General features: G+C 40.8%; 1 protein-coding gene across 1 annotated transcript in view; it reads left to right on the top strand.

The window, feature by feature from the left end:
* The first annotated feature begins 5,480 nt into the window (after positions 1–5,480).
* LOC106884789 (chromosome unknown open reading frame, human C16orf45) overlaps positions 5,481–21,884 on the top strand; it is a 52,262-nt gene continuing 35,858 nt past the window's right edge. Inside the window, exon 1 of the mRNA XM_014936378.1 lies at positions 5,481–5,720. Coding sequence (XP_014791864.1) covers positions 5,615–5,720 — 106 coding nt within the window. The 5' untranslated portion in view covers positions 5,481–5,614. The remainder of the gene's footprint in view (positions 5,721–21,884) is intronic.

Here is a 21,884-nt window from a genome sequence, read left to right as displayed (position 1 = left end):
GACAAAAATAAACTAGGAAAGAAAAGAATGTAGAGAAGTATGTTTCTGAAATCAGTGCTATGGTCACAACTAAAGCCATTGGTCTGTGCAGATTATTTCCATTCTTTCTACCAGACATATATGCCCTGTCTCTTCTGCTACTACATCTCCTGAATTTGTGCTGTGTTTTCTGACCTTCTATACTGAAAATAGCTGAGATAAATCTAAGTAAGTGGAAACTACTGTGCCAGCTTTAGTGGTCTCTATTACTCACCTCCCAGGAACGTTTGCAAATAGGCTCAGTACAGGCACAGGCACAATTGTCAAACACAGACACTTAAAAACTTGGCATAGCTGAACATAGGCCATTGATTTATCAGTTCAGTTTCACCCAAACCGTATTTTAAACTGGACAAATGTTTAACAAGCTATGTCCAGCCTGGACTGTGTTATGAGAGCTCAGTCCTGCAAGGCTCTACCTTAGTTTGAGATAGAAAAGCAACTAAGTACTCCTCCTTCTTAGAGTTATCTAAATATTTGCTAGATCAGACCCAACTTCACAGGCTTGATCTCCAAATTTGGATAGGAGATAGGCAGTCAGATGCTGTAGCTCCAGTGCTGCCAGTTAACATTTATTGCACACAAGTCAAATCATAAGCAGCAATATGCAGAGATTTTAAAAAATAGAAAATTTCCCTAGAAAAACAGTTTCTGGGACATCAAGTACTTCAGTTATTAATTCAAACCAGACACTGTGAAGCATGTCATATTTAACACATAATTAGTGGCACACTATTCACTAAAAGTTGCCATTAAATTCTTGTCTTTTGCTTCTGTAGCTCTACTAGAAATTCAGCTTTTGAGAAATAGTAAGTTGAATAGTGCATCTTTGATGAAACAGTTAATGACACATGGAAAGCAGCACTATATTCATACAGTATTTCAGATGGAAACATAATTAAAAAATAAAAAAAATCAGAATAAGATGACATTCAATAGGTGTTCGGGTAGAAATGCTTAAACACTCAAATACTTGGATCACTATGATACCTCAGACTCATGACATTAAATTCAAGGCACCTCATTTGCCTTTTAACAAGCTTTAGAATGGCTTGCTTGCCTGCAATACACTTTTAAGCTTTTAAGCATTTTCCTATCCTGATAGAGATGTGGGGCAGCTGTGGAAAAGGACCAACCTAGTTACTTTACTGCACCTATTGTGAATTATTTATAAAGTTACTTTAGCCTAAAAATATTTTTAAATGAATGGTTAATATATGGAAAGGCTGCAATTCTAAAGAAATAAGTATAAAAAAGACACTAACTAAACATGAGCTAGGATTCTTTAAAAAGGGACCAATATAATAAGGATGTGAATTGGCTTATGAATCCAGGCTTTCATTCTGCACAGGTTCTGCTACAGCAGATCCTCTTTCAAGTGCAGAATGGCAGAACCCAGGCTTCTGAGAACTCTTTCATGCTAGCATGAAATTGAATGTGGAAGCTTAGACCAAGAAAGTATTTTCTGTATCAAGGATCTTCCTGTAATTTTTAGCTATCCCATTCCCCTTTTTTTAAAAAATTAGATCGTATTTAATTCTGATTTTTTGAAAAACAAGTGAGATTTACTCTAGCCTAATACAGGTCTTTTAGGGAGAGTGATAATACAAACATGTAAGAAATATACTTAGAATGACACAGTCCTGATTTTCTGTGATAACACAAATTCGTGATACAGTAAGGCCCTATTTACTCAGACAAGCTCATACTGTGTTATGACACAAGCTGGGGACACTAATAGACCGTTTTCACCCACTATGCAAAGCTGTCTATATAGACTGGTCATAACAAGAGCTGCAGAGATCCTCATTTGTTGGTAAGCACTGTGCTGAGTGAAGCTTTGTCCGTTTACCCACAGTGCTCACCCCGGCCATGTGGCACATCAATATGTAGTGAGGATTATGGCTGCAGCAGCCTCAGACAACCCACGTACTTAGTTATGACACTCTGATTTGTACTCACACCATAGGACAGAGTTGGTCCTTGAAAAAGTAATGAATTCGCTGAATTTCAAGCACAGATAAAACCTATTATTGCAGGGATTATTTACGTGAGTGGTGCCCTACGACAACCCTATTGTGTCAAGTGCTTGTGTAGATTCCTTAGTGAAATGGTGGCCCCCGTCTCCATCCCACAGCAACCTGGCTGCATAGGATCATGGAGCGGAGGAAGCATCACGAAGGTAAGTGTGTGCTTTCTAAAACCTACTTGAGTATCAGGTTTGCCAACAGACATTTTCCTTTAATGGTCTCTCACAGCCTTTCACCTGTGCCAGGACATTTTTGTGCCATGCATATGCCCGGTAAGTGAGATCTGGAGGTGGCAAAGGCTGTAGCACACAGTCATGTGAACATGTGGAGGCTGACACCCCCCAGGCTCCTGAAACAGCTTGGGGGATGAAGGGTCAGAGGCTGCACAGGGTACCAGGGTAACTGGGGAAATTCTAAGGATCTGGAGCCACAGAGAACCCTAAGAGCTGAGGGATGGAGATTCAAGAGGAAGTCTTTTCATAGGAAATAAGATTAACCATGACATCAAATATTAAGGAATGATGGTAACTCCTCCAACACAGAAATGTTCTGAAATACGACTTGGTGTTTAAAAAAAATATTATGGGACAGATTCGTAGGAGTCCCACAACCTGTGTTATGCAAGCAGTCAGCTTACATGAGCACAATGCCCCTTCTGTCTCTTCTAGATGTGCATCTGGGTATTTATGCATACAAAATAGGATAACTGCGTAATCCACTTAATTGCATTTTGTTTCATCAGCTGAGTTGCATGTTTTCATTATAATGATAAAGCAATGAAAAACCTGGGCAGAATATTTAACAGTTTCTGATATTTTTTTGGTTAGAATGACTGTACTGTCTGACAAAGAACAATGACCCTGACCTTTACCTACACTGCAGCCCACCCCAGACACACAAAGAAGCTTCAGAAAACTCTTTTGATATACTAGATGTGCCTATAAAGGCAAGAGAGCTCTGAGAACTTCAAGCTGAGAAATCTAAGATGCTTGAGAAGCTCCATGAAAGCAAAGACCGTTTTTCATCAGCTGATTTACAAGCCACGCTGTCTCTAGGGATTTTGCCTGAGTAAAGTGTGCCTGTTATATACAGTCTCATGTCTGCCATGGGACATCAGTGATGTCTAATGGAGGCCAAAGAGCAATAGATAGGAGAGTGGATTTGCCAGCTGCTGCTGACCAGCTATAGCTCCTGGTGGTAGGACTTAATTGAGAAATGGCACCTAAAGCAGTCACGGGAAATGATTGCAAGAGAACCTCTGTTTTTCTAGCAGGCATTATCTTATGTGCAGTGAGAAGAGACCTGTGCTTTCAGCAGAAGAAAACCAACTGTTGTGAGCGAAGGAATGCATATGTATTGCTGAGGTGCACAGAAGGACATCATCAGTAGGACAGAAAATTGATTCCACTTGCAAATGCAGCAGTGAAAATGCTCCAAAGTTGCAATAGCAAAAATGCTAATCTTAGAACACTGGCAAAATAATTAGTACATAGTTAGGCCCCAGTCTTGTAAAAACTTCTGCGCAAATGAACTCAGTGGAACTGCTTCCACATACCTGCTCTTATGTTTATCACTCTGCAAGACTGGGCCCTTACCGGATTTTGTAACTTCTTGAAAATGGGCAGGTGAAAACTTCCAAGTTAAAATAAATCACTTACACATTCTTTGCTTTACATAAGTAAACTCTGTGCATCCAAATTTTTAGCTAGTGGGTGTTTTTCTCTCATACTAACAAATGCAAAGCTTTAAATATTCAGCCATTTCTAGGATTATTCCTCCATCTCCTAAACAATACACTTGGATTATAATTATCTAAAACACTTGAAGGGATGGATTGAAGCTAAACAGTTCTCAGATCCACCAAAATTGGCCCTTCTCCCTAATCAGCCTGTTTCCCTTAGTCCAACTCTCATCCAGATCCCAGATGGGCTCTTATGTTCCTCCCACATTTGTGTTCCTCACTTCTCCAAGTGATTCAGTCCAGCCCACCCCAGCAGGCAGCTGCACTGTCACCCAAAATCAGCTGTGCAGAGTGCTGCCACCAGCTTTTCGCTTGACTCACAGCTCTGTTTGGGCTCTGTCTCTAAAGGCCAAAACCAGCAAGGATGGAGCATCATACAGTCAACAAGAGCTCTTCCAGCATGTCTGGTGCTCAAATCATGGCATATCCCTGGGGAGCACAGATGATAGAGAAAAATCAAAATGCCCTGAAGACCTTCTAAAACATTGCCCAACTCATTTTAATCTGTTAGCTAATTCCAATTCTCTGAAAAGGCAAAGAAATGATAACAGTGATTTTCAGTGTTGAAATTTTAAAACGAATGTGGAGGCTTTCTCTCCTCCAACATGTGAAGCACCCCCAAACAAAATTGTTCATGAGTATGGCAGCAATGTGCGTCAGTCCAATTAGTAAGTACATCACTGAATATAGAGGTAGTACTTCTGAAGCGTTGGTGATTGAAGGGCAAAGCAAAGTTTGTAAGCAAAGGTAGATGACAAACAAAGATTTCATGCACCCAGTACGTGTTCAGCATTACCAGTACCCCATGACTCTTCACAAATCAGGAAAGGAGGGCTAAAACCCTGATTTGCTGTGGGGCATTGGACAACCTGCGTAAGTCCTGCTTCATTGTCTTTGTGTCAGAAATGATACCACAGACAGTAAAGTGCAGTGGGATTTCACTAGGAAAGGTACTCGCCGTCTGTAAAATGCTATTCAGGGATTTTATCCATGTAACCTCCCCTACAGTAAAAGAAAAAAATAATAACAGCAATAATTATCACCACACTTGTGCTTCCTGCATAGTCATTTCCTTCTCTTCTAGTCCCAGCAGGCTGCATAAGCAGCTAAAATGAATGCTTATGAAAAATACATATAGAAATACAAAATCTCATGACTTGCTTGGGTGCTGTCTTGGCTTTTGCTGACACGATGCTGGAACGAGTGCTATGCCATTCGGTGCAGGACTTTAGGAAAGCCAAAGGCTGCTGCACAGCAACCTGAGATGTGTTAGACTGCAACAGCCATAAGTGGCTGTGGATTTTACCATTATCCCCCAGCCGCTCAGGCCAGAAGATGCGCTGAGCGCTGCACTGGCCACAAGAAGGACAGTCCTCCCGTCCCCTCGCTTGCTTCGGCGGTGCAATGGGAGTGCCCACCGCAGGTGCAGGGATGGGCAGACGAAACCAGCTAGCCGGGAGCTCTGAGCTGCACGGCACCATCCTTGTGGAGGTCAGTCTGCCCATCCGAGCGGGAGGGAGGGAACCAACCCGCCCCGGAGGGCCCGGCGGGCGGGGCGTGTGTGCAGCATGTGCCGGGTGACGGCCCCCGCGGGGGGCTATGGCTCGCATTGTTTCCCTGCCTCCCCCCGCCCCAGCCCCGCACTGAGCATGTGCGCAGCGCCCCTCGCTCCCCCCGCGCTCCGCCCGCGGGCCCCCGCTCCGCGCAGAGGAGCGGTGAGCTCCGCGCCGTCTCCGCGGCAGTCGGGCCGCAGCCCCGCTGACATGGAGTGAGCTGCGGAGCCCCCGCGCCGCTCGGCCCGGCCATGGAGCTGAGGAGGTCCATCTCGGCCAGCGCGGAGGCCGAGAGACCGATGAGGCGCTACGGGGCAGTGGAGGAGACGGAGTGGAAGGCGGAGGCGCTGGGGAGAAGTGAGTGGGGGACGCGGGTCCGAGTGGCCAAGGCAGCCGCGGGCGGCGGGGGGCGGCCGGTGCGGGGCGGCGGTGCGGTGCGGTCCGCCCGGCCCCGCGTCCGGCGGCGAGCGCACGGCGGGGGCTGCTGTTGGCAGGGGGAAGCCGCCGTGGGCTTCTCGGGGAGGAAGGTCTGTGTGACCATTTCGCCCTCTGAGGCTGGTGCTTCCCGAGGGGGCTGTGTGGGAGACAAACAGCTTTTCCCCGCGGAGGGAGAGGGAAGCGAAGGGCTGGAGCGGTGCCGGTGCGGCTCCGGGCACTTCGGTGTCTTCTCGCCAAATGGGTTGCTCGCCCCGCAAATTTTGCGGAGGCAAAGTGAAGCAATGAGAGGGTGGCTGAGGAAGGATGATTGGGACGTTAACTCTCCCTCGTTGTTAATTAGGTGGGATTTAATATATAGCTTTTCATAAATAACGTGCTTCACAGCTGAAAGGCACAGATGACGACCTCGTTATTCCCTCTAGTTACCTCAGGCAGAGGGTACGGGAATGTGAACACTTGGTTCACTTCTTCAATGGTTGCACTGTATTTATGATCTCAACAAATGCTCTGTGGTGGAAGAGCCTTCTTGAAAACATAATTTTCCAGAAAGCAACAACTGACATAACCTTTCCAAAGTGCTGATGGAAAGAGTAGTTAAAAAGATAAGTAGCTGTCAGTTCAAGTTATCCCTGAGACCTTGTCTTCTCTAAGATACTAATTACTACTCCTTTATTGGCAGAACTATCTTCTTTACAACTTACTAAGTCTGTAAATCCCTTTTAATTTTCCAGGTAACCACTGAGGCAAGAAGTCTTGAAAAGACTGTCACCAAAAGTTCTGTACTAGTATAAAGAAAAATGTTTTCTAAGTTTCATCAAATGTTTGATTAGGCCACAGGAAAAAAAGCTTGGTGTGTATTTGTTGTGACGCCTTTATCTTGGCTGATACTGAGGTTGCTGATGTTCTTGATTCACTATCCATCTTTTGATGAGCATCATGAAGTCTCACCTGGATGCCTTTTAACATCCCATGGCTTGACAGCATCCTGGTGGCAGATTTTAGCCAGCGCTTTCGCTATGTTTAGACTTTTCAGATACTGCTGTATTCTGGAACCATACTTCACCTCTGGCTTCAGTTTTTCATGTTATTGTCTGCCATATGCTGATGACAGGGGTGTAGCTCTCCCACTCTGATGCTTGTTGCAGCATTGGGTTTGTTGCAGTGCCTGGCATAGGTTCAGGACTGAGTAACTCCACACTTTCTAAAATGGAATTGAAGACTGCAATCACTGTTGACTGAGTTGGTTGACTCAGAGACATGCAACAGTTTTGCAGGTTCTCTGGCGTGGTATAGACATATCCATTTCTTGTTATGATAAAAATGTCTGGTTTTGTTCCAGAGCTCAGGAGCCGAGTGCAGTTGCAGCACTTTTAATAATAACTGGCAGTTTGCGGTGACCGAAGGGTTATGTCTTGCAAGCTTTGGGCAAAAGATCATGTGTTTGGCAGAGGACAACATGGAGGCTGACATGGAGTAGGAAACCCTATCTGCTCAAAAATATGTGCTCAGCATTGAGCTTCTACCCAAATCCCAGCTTGACCGGGTACCAGAACGGGCTTTTGGCCGGACTAGAACCAAGTATCCAGCTGTCTGCAGCCTCCTCTGCTGCTGAACTGCCCTTCTACACAATAGATTCTCTTAAATGAGAATATTTCTCTGTGTGTAACAATTTAGATACGGAATAGGAAGTAATCTAGAGGCCATAGTCTGTTCTTTGAAAAGTAGAAAATTATTATATTAAGACTTCACTATTTGACTAATTGATCTGTTTGCTCACAGGCTTAAACTTTTTTTTAAAATACTGTAGAAAATGCTATTTATGGTAGCTGTTTTAGATGATCTTTCCTATTTTAATACTAACACTTGCTTCTAGTCACACTTTTGCATTGATTAAAAATAAACAGATCTTACTATTTACTTTAATGCTTTCTTACAGCATTGGTCCTAAATGGCATGGCACAGTGATGGTAGCCTGCAGAAGCTCTGGGAAGAAGCTGAAAAAGCATCATCCCCTTTTTAACTAATGTCAACAATTAGCCTTTGGTATTTGCATATTGTTTTAAATATGAAATGCTAAGTAACAGTCTTAACAAAAGCAGAAGCTTATTACTGCATATGCATCTGCCCTTTTTATTCTGATGATTACTTGTGTCTTAAATCAGGAGGTAGAACTTGTGTATCTGTACAACCCTTTGCAGGATACAGTGCCATTTCCTGCTCAGTGCCTTTTGATGTGAGTGTCATCATACCACAAGAGAATGTACATCCTGATTATGCCCATTGCAGAAAGAATGTCGTAGAACTTAAGTAGTTTCTATTTAATTTGTTAAATGAGGGAGCTCTGTGCTAACTTCTCTACCTGTGGCACAGAAAGCATTGCTGGTTATTGGTTATAACCAAAGATGAGTTACTTCATAGCAATGAAATGTAACCTGATGCACATTTCTATTCTACAATGGCCTCTTTCAGCCAGATTATCAGTGGAGTTAAGCTGGCTCACAGTACCTGGGGATCAGATGCCCTGCAAACTGAGGGTGCAATGAGCTCTAGTGGGTTTGCATGCAAAATACAAAGCAGGTTGTTTAAAGGTGTCTCTTTAACCAGACACTGAAGCCTTTCTCTTCATACACACGATGGAATTTCCAAGGAGTACAGAACATTAAGAATGATGGTTTACCATGTACAGAGCAACTCACGCATTTTCTAGTGCATGCATGTAAAACACAGGCTTAAAAATTGTCAGGCTTGCATAATAATAATGTGGTTGCAGCCTTATCAGTAATATAGTCTTGAGGAGTCTGCTCTGAAGCAGAGCGCTCAAGCATTTTGGTCAGTCCTCATTACCAAGTGCACAGCTTCATTTAGAATCATCTGTCTTGCTTTCTGCAGGGACTCGTATGCCCTGATTAAATAACTGCATGCCACACCAGGGAAATAGCCACAAAGAAACAAAGCAGTTTTTCACCATCCTTTTGAACACTGCACTTCTCGGATACATTTCTGCTGATCTTTTCCTTCCTCTTTCAGTTTGTATGAGGTCTGGACTAAATTAAACATTCATGGTGAATGCCCCAGCTCCAGTCAGTGTAAGAAAGCAGAAATGCCAGAAAACAGATAATGTTTTGATGCAATTTAGTGCACCATGAAATTTGCTTATTTTCATTTGAATGATAACTCAGTATTGGATGTAAACTGCCACACTCCTATAATGCAGAGATCCACCTTTTCAACTGCTTTTGAATATGAAGTGGAGATTAGGGGAAAGGAGTCCTATTACAGGCCAGCACTGAAGAGGAAGCTGGAGATTCCCAACATAAGACTCAGTAGTCAGATGAAGCCTCCGAAGCCAGCTTTAATTGCTCTCTGAATGTTGTATCACAAGATTATGTCCAGGCAAGGTCCTGTGAGATGGCAGGGTGCTCCAGAGCAGCACTGGTGCAGTGATTTTATCAGATAGCTCTGATTTGTTCCAACAGCAGAAAGATAGTACTGTTGCCAGGTTCACAGAGATCCTGGACTGACACCCGTGAAAGCTTATTTCACCATATTCAGTTAGTTTATCTTGAAAACCTTTCTAAGCTTGTTAGTCAGAGATTCTTGTATGTTGAGCACTGGGAGTAGTTCAAACACTGAAAATATGCACTATTTAATATTTTGCATTTGCATTTCTTGGCAGCATGGGAAGGTAGATGGCTGGTTCAAGACCAGTTTGTTTTAGACATGTCTTTAGGGACAGCTCTTTACTCTCTATCCACTCCCTAACATAGAGGGCAACATCTCTGACCCTCCTTCCATGCCTGTCAGGAGTTCTCAGCATGAGGGAAGGCTCATGATTTGGGACTGACGAGGGGCTGAAGTTTACTCTGCACTGCCCACAATTAAATCCAAACCTGCATCAATTACGGCTGTTTCTATCATCTGGTAGTTAAAAATTCAAACACACACATTTTTCCATAATACCCTATATATTGCACAAACATGCACAAAGCCACTTCAGTGCTTTGCATAAAAGCTCCCTGTTACTGTACCACCTCTCCAGTCAGTCAGGAATGCACTATGACCACTGCCTATACTCTTGTAATACTGTCCCCCAGTTTCATCATATCTCCATTCTGATTTAAAAAAATAAAAAAAGACATTTCACAGGCGCAAACCAAATTTATATAGCCCAACTACCACTGCTGTTCTTTCACAGTGATGCCCTTCTGTTACTGTAAATTCCCCATAATTGTTAATTATATCTATTATGGGCGATAAACCAGACAAAACAGATTAGGCTTATCCAGACCATCTATTTAGATAGGTGGGAAAGAAACTAACTGAAGGATACACACAATTACATTTCTTTTTATAGAAGCAGCAAGTCTGCTGGCTTTATGAAGGTCGGAAGACAGGCTTCAAAGACAGAATGTCATTAATATTCTTTCCATGTCTCCATTTGAAAAAACCAACTGTGTAAAAATTTTTAAAAGAGAGTGACCAAGAAATTAAAATGTGACAATAAAACACTAACAGTGAACCCCACACCTTTTTTGAAAATATTTGACAAAAAGCTGTAATCAACAAAGACAACTGATTCAAAGGATGATACCAGTACTAGTTCTTTTCCTTGTTCATAATTATTAATGCTAATATATTTATATTGCAGTTCAAGAGGATAAGCAGCCTGTGTCTGATCTGTGAAACCCAGACACATCTCCCACAGAGAAAATCAGAGGAGATTTCTAGAAAGGATTGAGGCCGTTTTCTACAACACAGTTGTAAAACTCACCTGCTTCAATGGCAGTCGGGTAGCTCTAAAATTCTCCTACATAGCTTAGTGTTTCTAAAAGTCAGTGGTGATTTTGGCTAACTGTATGCATATACAATCTGCCTGCATTTTCATTGCTTATCCACTTTTGCATGTAGTACACCTTGATCCTTCTCCTTCTGCAAAATATTTCTTAAATACAGAACCTACCACTTAATAGTCTCCACTAGGTCAATCATTCCTGTGCCACCTTTAACTCATAAAGGGTGTATCTTGGATTTTTTCACTTCACAAAGAGCCAGAATGATTTATAGAGTAAGACTAATCCAGTTTATACTACCTATATATTGTCTCATCTTTCTAATTCCTCCTCCTACATCTGGGTGCTCCAGGCAGCTGCTGAGACAGGGTAAGAAGGAAAAGGTAAAATGGAAATATTTCAGTGCCTCAGAGTACATTCCTACCAAAATATTGTTCAAGAATGGGAGGAACTGTTGGTCTCCCAGGTCTACAGAATTCTGTAGCATAGAAATATACTTTCTTATCTGGTGACAGAAATAAAATCAGTTAATGGGATACCCTTGCCCTCTTAGGGTCTCCATCATATTTCACGAGTTTTGCCTTTCCTTCTCTTTTCTGTTGAGCTACGGGCTATGTCCAAGGTTTCTTAACAAAAAGTGCAGCTAATTTACCCCCTGACTTGTCCCATGGTTCTCAACATAATTGTCTCTATATGATACTTTGTATCCTAAAAAGTCCAACTTGTCCTACAAAACACAGACAAATGAGGAGAACAACAACCAAATCGATCCAATCTAAACAAAGCCAAAGGGGCTGAGTGTAGGAGGAGTTCAGTTAATTCTGGATAGGGGCTACCTTGCAAAAACCATGTTGGTTATTATGCATCAGGATTTTACTGCTGCACGTCTACTTGCATATGTCAGCAGACATTTCTCTCTGCTGAGATACTCTTAAATCAGAGGGTTAATGACTTCTAAAATCTCTGTGCCCAACTGGGTGTACAAAGCAGGAAATGAACACTTAAGTGTAATGCAGTGTTTATATTTAAACCAGTGCCAACCAATAATGGTTGGAAAAGTTATAGATGGGGCTGAAGTGTCATACTTGGGACTGCTGCTCATTAATTTTCCCATTTCCTTTAAAGATATTTTACAGAAAAAAAATGCATTAGACCTGGAAAGTAGGACACTGAACTACACACATCATCCCTGCTGCTGATAGCCTGTGGGATTATGGACTCTGGGTGATTTTTTTGACTATGTTTGATAATTGATGCCTTAGTTGCATAGCATGTTTTCATCAGAGTAACCACTAGTGAGAATGTGTGTGTCTGACTCGAGGGTGCATTATCAAACAGGATTAAAAACTTACCCAGAATTTGGCAAGTGCTGCAAAGTACTGCGTGACATGCATGAAGTTTATAGTTTTCTTGTAGTTACTGAGCACAAGAAAGGTTGGAACTCAGCACCCTCTAATCCTGAATCCCAAGGAGCTTTTCCTCTGTAGCTGAGTATGTTCCATTTTCTTACCAGTCTTACTTAGTAAAATAGTCCTAGAGATTCAATAAGTAACGCTAATTTATTTCCATGAAAGATGTTCTGCTGTCTAACAAAAAAGGTACAGTATAAATGCATTCAAAATTCAAAGATAAAAAATGTATGCTTGGAGGGCAAACTATGAGAAATCAGCAGGAGCACTCTTGGATAATTATGTTAGTTGCCCTTCAGGAGCAGCAGTGAAACATTAATTGTCAACATTTTGTCAGTTCATAAAGGGCAAAGTATTTGACAAAATAGTTCTAAGAGAATTTGTCATTAAATGAGGATGAATGGTTTTCAGTGAGACAAGCAGTTAATTGCAAAATCCTAATGATTTCAAACACTACCAACATGCAAGAGGTAATTTTTTATTGTAAGAACATCAGCAGTGTTTAAACATCTTTTTGTTGCCCTGAATCCTTCCCCCACCTAAACCTTAGCTGATTAGGGATATAAAAGGTTTTGTACAGACACATTTGTTTTTCTCATATATACTGATAACTTTGGAATAAAAGATTCTCATTATAAAGTAGTTTAATGGTTTTGTTCATCTCTTTGAGAAAACTTCCAAAACTAGAAAAGGAATCAACAGTCAGTTCTACCACCAATGCCCTTTCACTACATTAGCCAAAGTAAGTTTTGGGATAATGAGAAGACAGTGACAGTGACCTGACCTCCCTGGGAAATGAGAGAGAAGCCTGACTGACACTTTCTTAGTTACAAATACGAAGTGCAGTCCTGACTTTATTGACATCAGTGGAAATTTCCTTACTGATTTCAGTAGAAGCAAAACCTGGCTCTGTGTGTTTGTCTCCTGGAGCCCTGTTCACCTTGATTCTCTTTAGAAAACTCTGGTGAGGGAATCTGGAGGCTGTGTCAGTTCCATGAGGATTCCCATGGGGATCTGTGTTAGGTTGCCCTGTGAGCTTGGTCTCTCTGCCCTCACTTCTTACTGGGAATGTCCTGCAGAGCCTTGGCAAGCAGCGATGAGCATTCGCTCCCTGGAGAACCGTTTGCACTGGCAGGGGTAATGTCATTTTCAATCTTCTTGTCTCTGAGCAGTGAATCATTAGCTAATACATTGGAGCCCCTACAGTGAGTGGCTGTTCCTCAAACTATCCTGTTTCGCAGGAGAAGAGGAAGTTATAAAAATTCCGTTATGCATTTGTGCCCCAGCTCTCCTTATCCAATCTGTAGTTTCTCTCGTCTTCTACCATGGATTTCCGTACAACTTCCTCTGGGCACTGTGCCTGGGTGGGCACTGAAGTTACTGCAGTTTGGCAGACTCTGAGACAGAGACATTTTCCTTCAGGCTGATACTTGTCTGTAGCACAGGCAGAGCATGTGGGATGTGACAGCGAAGGGCACAGCCATGGAGTTTTGAAAGTCAGTAAAATCAAGATCCATTTGTCTTTGCCTTCATAAGGTGTGAAACATCCTGCGATTACAACATTTCTTTCTCTCATACAAAGAGAAGGTGTCAGCCAGCTATCTGTTTGTCTCAGTGAGACAGATTAAGACTGTGCCAAACTGCCTTCATTTCCTCACCTCTGAGACCTCCAGGAAGGCAGTCAGCTCAGCCTCACATCAGCCCAGTGCCAGCTGTGAGGAGGAAAATATTAGCATATTTAAAGAAAACGGAATCAAAGTTAAGTATGCAAAAGCAATTAACTTAGTGAAAGCAGAAGTTGCTAGAGAATGACTCCAGCTCTACAGATGAGAAAGGCAAGTGCAAAACAGATTTGTTTGCCAACTGTCATCATTATTTTGTGTTGGAAGAGTTGGAGCCCTGTGCTGTTCCACCTGAGCACATGCTGACACAGAACCAACCGGTGTTGCCTCAACTGACTCTGGCAATTTAATCTTTAAGGAAAGGCACAACTTTCACCTATGAGGCCTCGTACCTTGGAGAACAAGATCCCAGTATGATTTTCTGCTGCCTGGCCTTCCACTTTGTTATCAGACTTCAACATTCTATGCCCATGGCCTTAGGAATTGCAACATCCATCCCCCTGAGAAATGACTAGTCTTTTCTCCTATGAAATGTGAAACACCTTTTTTCTTGGCTTCTGAGGAGCATCTTCTCAATATTTAATTACTTGCAGGAGTGGGAACCCGTTATGTGAGCTATTTTCTTTACTGTTTGAAGCAACTCTCTATACCACTATCACTTTGGCCTTTACTGGATTGGACTCATATGTTTGTAATATTTAGCCAATGGTTTTAAGGTTTAAATTATCTGCCAGCTTCTGGGAAGATGTTTAGAGCACTGTTAGAAAACTGTGTTATTAGAGAATGAGATCACAGAGCAGGGAGAGAAAGACTAATAAGCTTTCTGGTATGGACTGGATAATTTCAAAGGAGAATATTGTAATGGTGTGAAACTTAGAAATGTCAGTGGCCATTTTACTATTATTTCACTTGCATCGTATACAGCCCTTTATCCATTGATGCTCATAGGAGAAACCATAAACCCGTATATTCCCAAAGCGGTTTTGCAAGACTTTTTGAGATGGAACAGTTTGTTGACTTTTTTTTTCTGAAACAAAAAAATTAATGAAGATAGAAAAAGTCTTTTAAAAATACCAAACTAAATAAGCTTTAAAAAACTGAACTATTACAGAATGTAAAACTTAAATGCTGAAGCTTTGTGTTCGTATTACAGGATCAGAATATGACTCTAGTGAGGAATAAAAAAGAGCACCATAGACTGTTTCCTCTGACCACTGAGCAAAATGACAGAAGTAAATTAACAAGTAGTGTGTGCTTCTTAATAGTGCTTTTTAATTCTCCATTACATAAGATGAATTGATGAAGCATGAATTGCTTTTCTTGCAGTGTAGCTTAAACACAGTCTTGCTCCAGATGGGAATGTGCCTGGATTTCAGTAGGAGCTCCACACTAGGGAAGGTACCTAGTACAGAAAAGAACTGTACCAGTTTCTATTTACAGCTTTCTGATAGCGCTGAATCTCATGCAGGGCTGGGCACAGAAACCCCCTTCCTGAGCCTTCCTGACTTCTGGCTCTCTTCCTGAGCCAGACTAAAATAGCTTCTTGCAGATAGAGGTCTAACCCAGTGCCACTGTAGAAACCTGTATTTTAGGGCTTTTGGGTCAGACCTTCAAAGACAATTTTCCATCATTTTTTGTGTCTCATTTTGGGTCCATTTTCTCATAAGAACAGCTGTCAGATCATATACATTGTACAAACTCTCCCACCAGGCTGCATATAGCTGCATATTATCCCCATTCTCTGAAGGACAAACTGCTGTTTAAAGTGCACAAGGTTGTATTTTCAATTCATAACATGAACAGCATCACGATTTATTTGAATGTAAACCAAGTTTTTGTTTCACACATTTATTTTGAAAAATAAAATATTATTTTAAGGAGTCAGTCCATTCATCTGTCCTGTGTCTGCCTGCCCCGCGGCGTGAAGGCATTAAAGAAGAGATACTGAGAGTGAAGTACTTTAGGTACTAGCAACTCCTGTCTCTTTTGCACTAGCTTTTCAGTGATCAGAGGGATACTGGAAAAGACAGCCCCCGTTCTCAGAAATTAGACCTCTAGAAATAGGTAACTAATACAGTTCGATTTCTGGATTATTCTCCTGTGTCTCAGAGACCCTGAAGGTCACTAGAAAGAGGACAAAGGGACTGCTACTTGTGTTGTGAGAAGCACTGAGGTACCTGGAGGCAGTTGGTGACCAGCACGGTCCTTTTTATTTCTGTATTTATGAAGTGAACAAAGTATTCAATGAAGACGTAACAGTGATACTAGGATAATAATTGGGGGAGGATGGGAATATTAAGGCCTATTTCAAGACTTGGCTACATTTTATGAAATTATTTCCATATACTGCCATAGGGTTCTGATGAAGCTGGGTGCCAGAGCTCTTGTGCTGACTCCAGCAACATTTTCCACTACATTCAATTCTTGTCTTTGATATACAGACACGGTGTGCTAGAGTTAATGACTGAGCTTAATTCATCCGCTCTCCTTGATTCCTCCTCTTTTTACTGCAGCTCTCTGCCTCATCTCCTAAGTATGTTCATTCAAAGGAAAAAAAACCCAAACAAACAGCTATGACTCAAACCACAGCACTCCTACTCTAGGGCTTGTATATGCAAAACTACAGTGATCTGAGGACTGGACAGACCACACCTAATGCATATAAAGTACTCTGAGCTTGTGTAGTCTAAATCGTGTCTGCTCGGCAGAGGTAGAATGCAAGGATGCTGAAACTTCAGGCTAATTCCCTATCAAAAATAAACAGCATGTACAAGAGCTCTTCCTACAGGAATCTTAGCCAGGCAAAGCATTTTTTCAAGCATCTTCCTAGTTTTATTTTTTTGCAGTGATTTCATAATTGCTGTTGTGAGTTTTTTCCTCAGTAACTGTTAAGAAATTTTACTATGTTTACCTTTTATGTAGAATAGTCTGGATATAAAATACCTTATTTCTTATAGTGAAGAAAATCATAGCACTTAATTTCATTGTTTTAAAATTATATGGCTTGTCACAACAGAGTAAATCTAATGTTACTATTTTGATGCTGGGAAGGTGTTGCAAGCAAGAAAAAACTGTCTCCTTCTGTGAGTTCTCCACATATTTATTTACACCAAAGAAATTTACACATACTTACACCAAAGAAAACATTGTTCTTGTAGCATGTTTTCATTCACTCTGCACAAGGGAGAAAAGACATTTCTTTGAAGTCAAATCATTTGGGTGTTTATAAAGAGGCTACCCACTGCCCTTCATAGGAGTAAAATATACAAGGACCAGGAAACAGAATATCCTAGAATATCCTCTTAATAATTTTACCAGGCTTCCTTATTCTGGCGTGCTAGGAAGGCAAAATATCCCAGCTAGAAACCATTTTGTATCTACTAGAACAGATGATCAGAATTCTCATCAATTTCCGGCTCCTATGGAAAGTGCTCTTCTACGAACAGTAGGGAGAGTTTTCTGTTTGCTGTCTAAAAAGACTGGATAGCAATGACATTTCTGTGGGCAAAACCAGAGCATTATCAGATGTTGGTTAGGGTAAGATTGGAGTTTGCTGGTGAGTCAAATAAAGAAACAGGAAGCATGGGAAATGGTCATTTTGTGATGTATATCTTTCTAAATGGATCAATACTGCAAAGAGCTGAAAATTGTGCAAACAGATGGAAACAGATGCAAATAAAATAGCATGGTTTACAGCAATACTTGAGGCTTAGTTTATACCCGAGTCTGCACCAACACAAATTAGGTCAGAGATTATAAATGCTGAAGAAAGACTGGTAAAAATGAGACTCATCACCAAAAGGCTTACTTAATCCAGGAGATGATTAACTTTGCATAGTGACTTCTGAGGAAATAATTAAAAGAAACTTGTCTATTATTTTTTGTAATAAATTCCCATAAAAATTAGAATTTGTAAACAGACCTTTCCTGTAGAATTTACTTAAATCACACTCCTGTAAGATGTATTATTAATCTGCTAATAGTGACATATATGAACAGTGGTCTGAGTGAGTGTTTGTCTATTTGGACTATCTGATAACATTTCCTGAATAGAGTCAGTATTATTTTCTTTGCTGGTTGCAAGACGTTTTCATATAGCAACAGGGGAGATATAAACACCTAATGAAACAGGAAAATCTCATTTAAAGCCAAAGAATTGAATAGGAAAGATTACCTGAGGGGGAAAGAGGAAGAAAAGAGGAAGCAATTTAGCTTAATTCATTTTTAAAAACAACAAATTTCATGCTAGTGGCATCCCAATATTCTACTGAATCACTAATCTGTTTCTAGCTCTTTTTGAGTATATGTTTAAGTCCTATAGGGAATTTCCACTTCAGAAACACAGGAATCTGGTCTGTTGGTTTTGTGGTGGCTGATTCCCAGAGATGTGTATGTGTCAAAGATCTAGACCTGAGGCTTTGTAATATGGAGATGTACTGAGATCAGATTCTGGACTCAGATGAAAAAAAAAATTAGTTTTTCGAAGACCTCCCTCATAAAAAAGCTGGCTTCTCATATAAGAGACCACCAACATTCCACCAAGTAGTTGTATTACACACATTGATTTTTGCAAAACTGGGAGAATTCTCTTTCATTTCCTGGGTGAGGGGATGAGGTCACATATTACCTTGGTACTGAGAATTTCTCTGGGCACCATTTTAAATGGGATACATTTCCAGGCTGGGTATATAATTAAGAAAATCTTCTCTAAGGCTGTGATATGTGATATAACTGTGCAATAAGAAACAGCTCTTTATTCAAGAAAGTATGCAGGTCCCCTTCCATCCCAAAGCTGCTCAAATCTTGGGTCTAAGCTTCTTATGAATAAAGCAAAGCAAATTAGGAACATACATCTTCACTAGAACAGGCAGGTGGGGAGGGGCGAGGAACTGGCATGGCCATTAGTCTGTCCCTTTTCTTGGCTGCTGGAAAGATTTGGCAGGTGCAATTTGAAATGGAAAGCACAACAATTTACTACACACCTCCTCCTGAGCCAGGAGGAAGCAGGGAGCAGAGCTGGATGCAGAGTCCCTTGGCTGGTGCCCCTGTTCTCCAGCTCAGAGAAAACCAACCTCTGCACCAAAGCTACGTGCCACTCCTCACAATATCTACCTTGAGCTGAAGCAGGCTGGACACTAGTAGGAATGAAAACAAATCAGTTAAATTGCTGGGTTTTCTGCAAGCAGGACTTACGTAAGTGCTGAAACAACATCACGCAAGATCAGCTAATTTGTCTCATCTGCAGAGATTTAGTTACTTATCTGTGTGTAAGGAGAGAGAAGAGAAACCAAAATAACAGAATTTTAGGAGAAGCTTCTGGTTTTAGATCTACTGGGATGTTGAGGGCACTCTTCCATCAGCTTAGATCAATAGGAGAATCACTGATATGAAATACACGGTGGTACATCTAGAAAGAGCTAGAAAAATGCCATTCTGTTATTTCAGCAAGACAAATTAGGTTGCTTAGTTTCAGACTGACATGTTATGTGGTCTGGGGAAAATTGCTTTCTCACCTCACCTAAAGCCACCAGGCAAAGGTATGTGAAAAATCCTGTTGTCAGAGCATCTGGCAACAAGGAACGTGGTAGATACCCAAACTGGAGTTTACTTAAAATTGGAAATAACAGTAGGAAGTCTGGAAAACATTCTTGCACAATTCAATTACTGTACTTTGTTAAGTCTGTCATAATTCTCTGCAGACCTAATTATATGGACAGCTCTTGTTTACATCCCACTCAAAACCACTTAATCCTCCTTTATACACGACAGAAGTGGCTGGATGAGATACCACAAGCTATTTTGCAAATGGACACTACTAGTCTTGAAAAGTTTGTGGCCCAGTTCAGGCACTGAGGATGCTGGAAACTGAAGTCTGAGACAGTCACACCAATCGTGATGATGATGATGCCCTTTCAGTGTGCTGTAATTGCTCAGAAGATTTTCTGTATGTGAGCAAGTCCTTTTCCCACTCCATTAGTATATCTGAGACACCAGTAAAGATGCTCTGTGTTGTTAGATTTTTACGTCTGATGTCTGTAGTCACTTGCAGACCAGCTTGCATGTGAAGGCGTGAGCTGTAGTGACCTTATCACAGCCACTGTAGAAAAAAAAAAAAAGTTAAACCTGCCAAATATAGAATCTGGATATTTGAAAACTGTCTCAACTCAGAGATGCAATTTATATTAAAATAGAGGATTCTATTTCAGTTGAGTGGAGAATCACATGTGAATCCATGAATAATGTCTCTGGGGTTTCTTAATTCAATGGGACTTGAGTTTTAAAAGGATTTCATAAAGAGATATTAATTCCAAACTCCCTTTACTGTTTTCATGATTCTGTTTTCCGCATTTTTATGCATTTGCCCTCTAGCAGGCTGCAGAGATGTGTGCAACCTCGTTATCATTGACTGTAATGGAAATTGGATGGGGCATGCAAATTGCCTAGACAGAGTCTTGGAATCAACTTCAAAGTAGCAAGGTTGAGCCCTATAATTGCAGTGTCAAAACCCCTTAGGGTTTTCAAGACCTAATCTGTGAGTGTCATTAAGGTAATTTATGTGAGTGGACGTACTTCTGCAGACCCTGAATTTATTTATATCAGAAGCACTTCCTGCAAATTTAAATCACATTAAAAAAATCTGTATTTTTTACTTAATATTATGGCATAATGAAATCAGGCCTGGGGCTTTTATTTCATTGTTTACAGGAAGACTTTCAAAGGAAGTTATATTTATCTTATATTTTCAAAGAAACATTTAATTCAATATTAAGTTCTGACTCCTTAGGCATTTATTGCTGTGAGTGCTGAAATTCTGTTTCCTGATCTGTAAATATGGTTTGTATTACCTTTTAAACTGCTGTCAGAGGGGGTACTACTGAGTAGAAGTCTTCCCTCTCCCTCTAAAACTGACTGTTTAGGGGACTATCCCAGGGTATTGTGAGTCATAGATCAAAGGCATGATATAAAAATAGAGAAAACGAGTAGCACTCTCAGTAGTAGAAAAAAACTACAAGTAAATCATAATGATAGCGCTATAAACCAGCACCAAATCATATATAGATTTACAGCTAGAAAATAAATGATTCTAGCTACAGATAATTAGGTAGCAAATTGTCCTATTGTACTGAGTCAGTTCCTTACGTAAGCAAACACCCTTGGATCCAGATGGAAAAATATGAAAGCAGAGAAGATGCACTATCTTGAAGTGATAGTTTAATTTGATGGGATGGATCCTTAAGGCCTCATATGTGGAGAAAGAGTCTGTAATCTTTGTGTGGGCAATATCTGACTTCAGAAGACACTGGACCTCAAAAAGCTAAATCCTGCCTTAAAAAGTAAAGCCCCAGATAATGGTCAAATTAATCTTTTCTGCTTTCTGAGCCTACCCTCCTGCAACTGCAGACAATCACACAATACCTGAGCTTATTCACAGGGCCTGTCTGTTTTTTCCCCACAAAATGAGGACAGACCCTTTAAAGATCCATATATTCTAATCTTAGTTTAAAACAGCTTCATTCCTTTCCTCCAATATCTTACTTGAAAGACTGCTTTAGAGTATTATTCTTTTATATAATCACTAGTTTCCAGTCAAAGCTTATTCTTTACGTCTACTTAATTTTACACTAGCCATTGTCATTTAACATAGACAATCCTTTCCCCTGTACTTGATCCTTTCCTCTGAGCTAATCAAAATCTCCATCTTCACAAGTCGATGAGTACCACAATTTTGACAGCATCAGAAGTCAGGAGAATGCTGAAATCTAAAAATTTAAGTGCAAGATAGAACAAATGGAATTTATCATCCAAATACAAGATGGCAGCATGTATTTTAAGATAAATTAAGTCTGAATATCACATTAAGTCCTGTGCATCACATTAGATTTCTACAAGAACTCCAGACTGGTGCAGATTCACAGGGTCTTCACTGCCAGAGAAGGATGACCAACTATTGAGAGATGAGCTGTTTTTTCAGGGTATCATTACAACCAAAATGAAGTCTTCTATACACAGTGCAGTTTCTTAAGACTAGAGAGATGTTTTTCCCGGGGGAAGTGTAAAATTAAAGGGTTGCATAATTACCCACTTAGGAAATTGGAACTGTCATAAATTGACAAAAGACAAAGCCAAGAATAATTACTGCTTATAAATTTATCAGGATAACAAACAAGACAATTTAATGGATGCTTTTTTTTTTTAGAGGCAAGATCTTTATAGATCTTATCATTATGCTCTTGTGCTGATACATACCTTTAAGTAGGAAAC

Source organism: Calidris pugnax, unplaced genomic scaffold, assembly GCF_001431845.1.
Source record: "Calidris pugnax isolate Ruff unplaced genomic scaffold, ASM143184v1 scaffold17, whole genome shotgun sequence".
Taxonomy (NCBI): Eukaryota; Metazoa; Chordata; class Aves; order Charadriiformes; family Scolopacidae; genus Calidris; species Calidris pugnax.
Note: the sequence above shows the minus strand (reverse complement) of the source record. Positions and strands in the feature narration are given on the sequence as shown.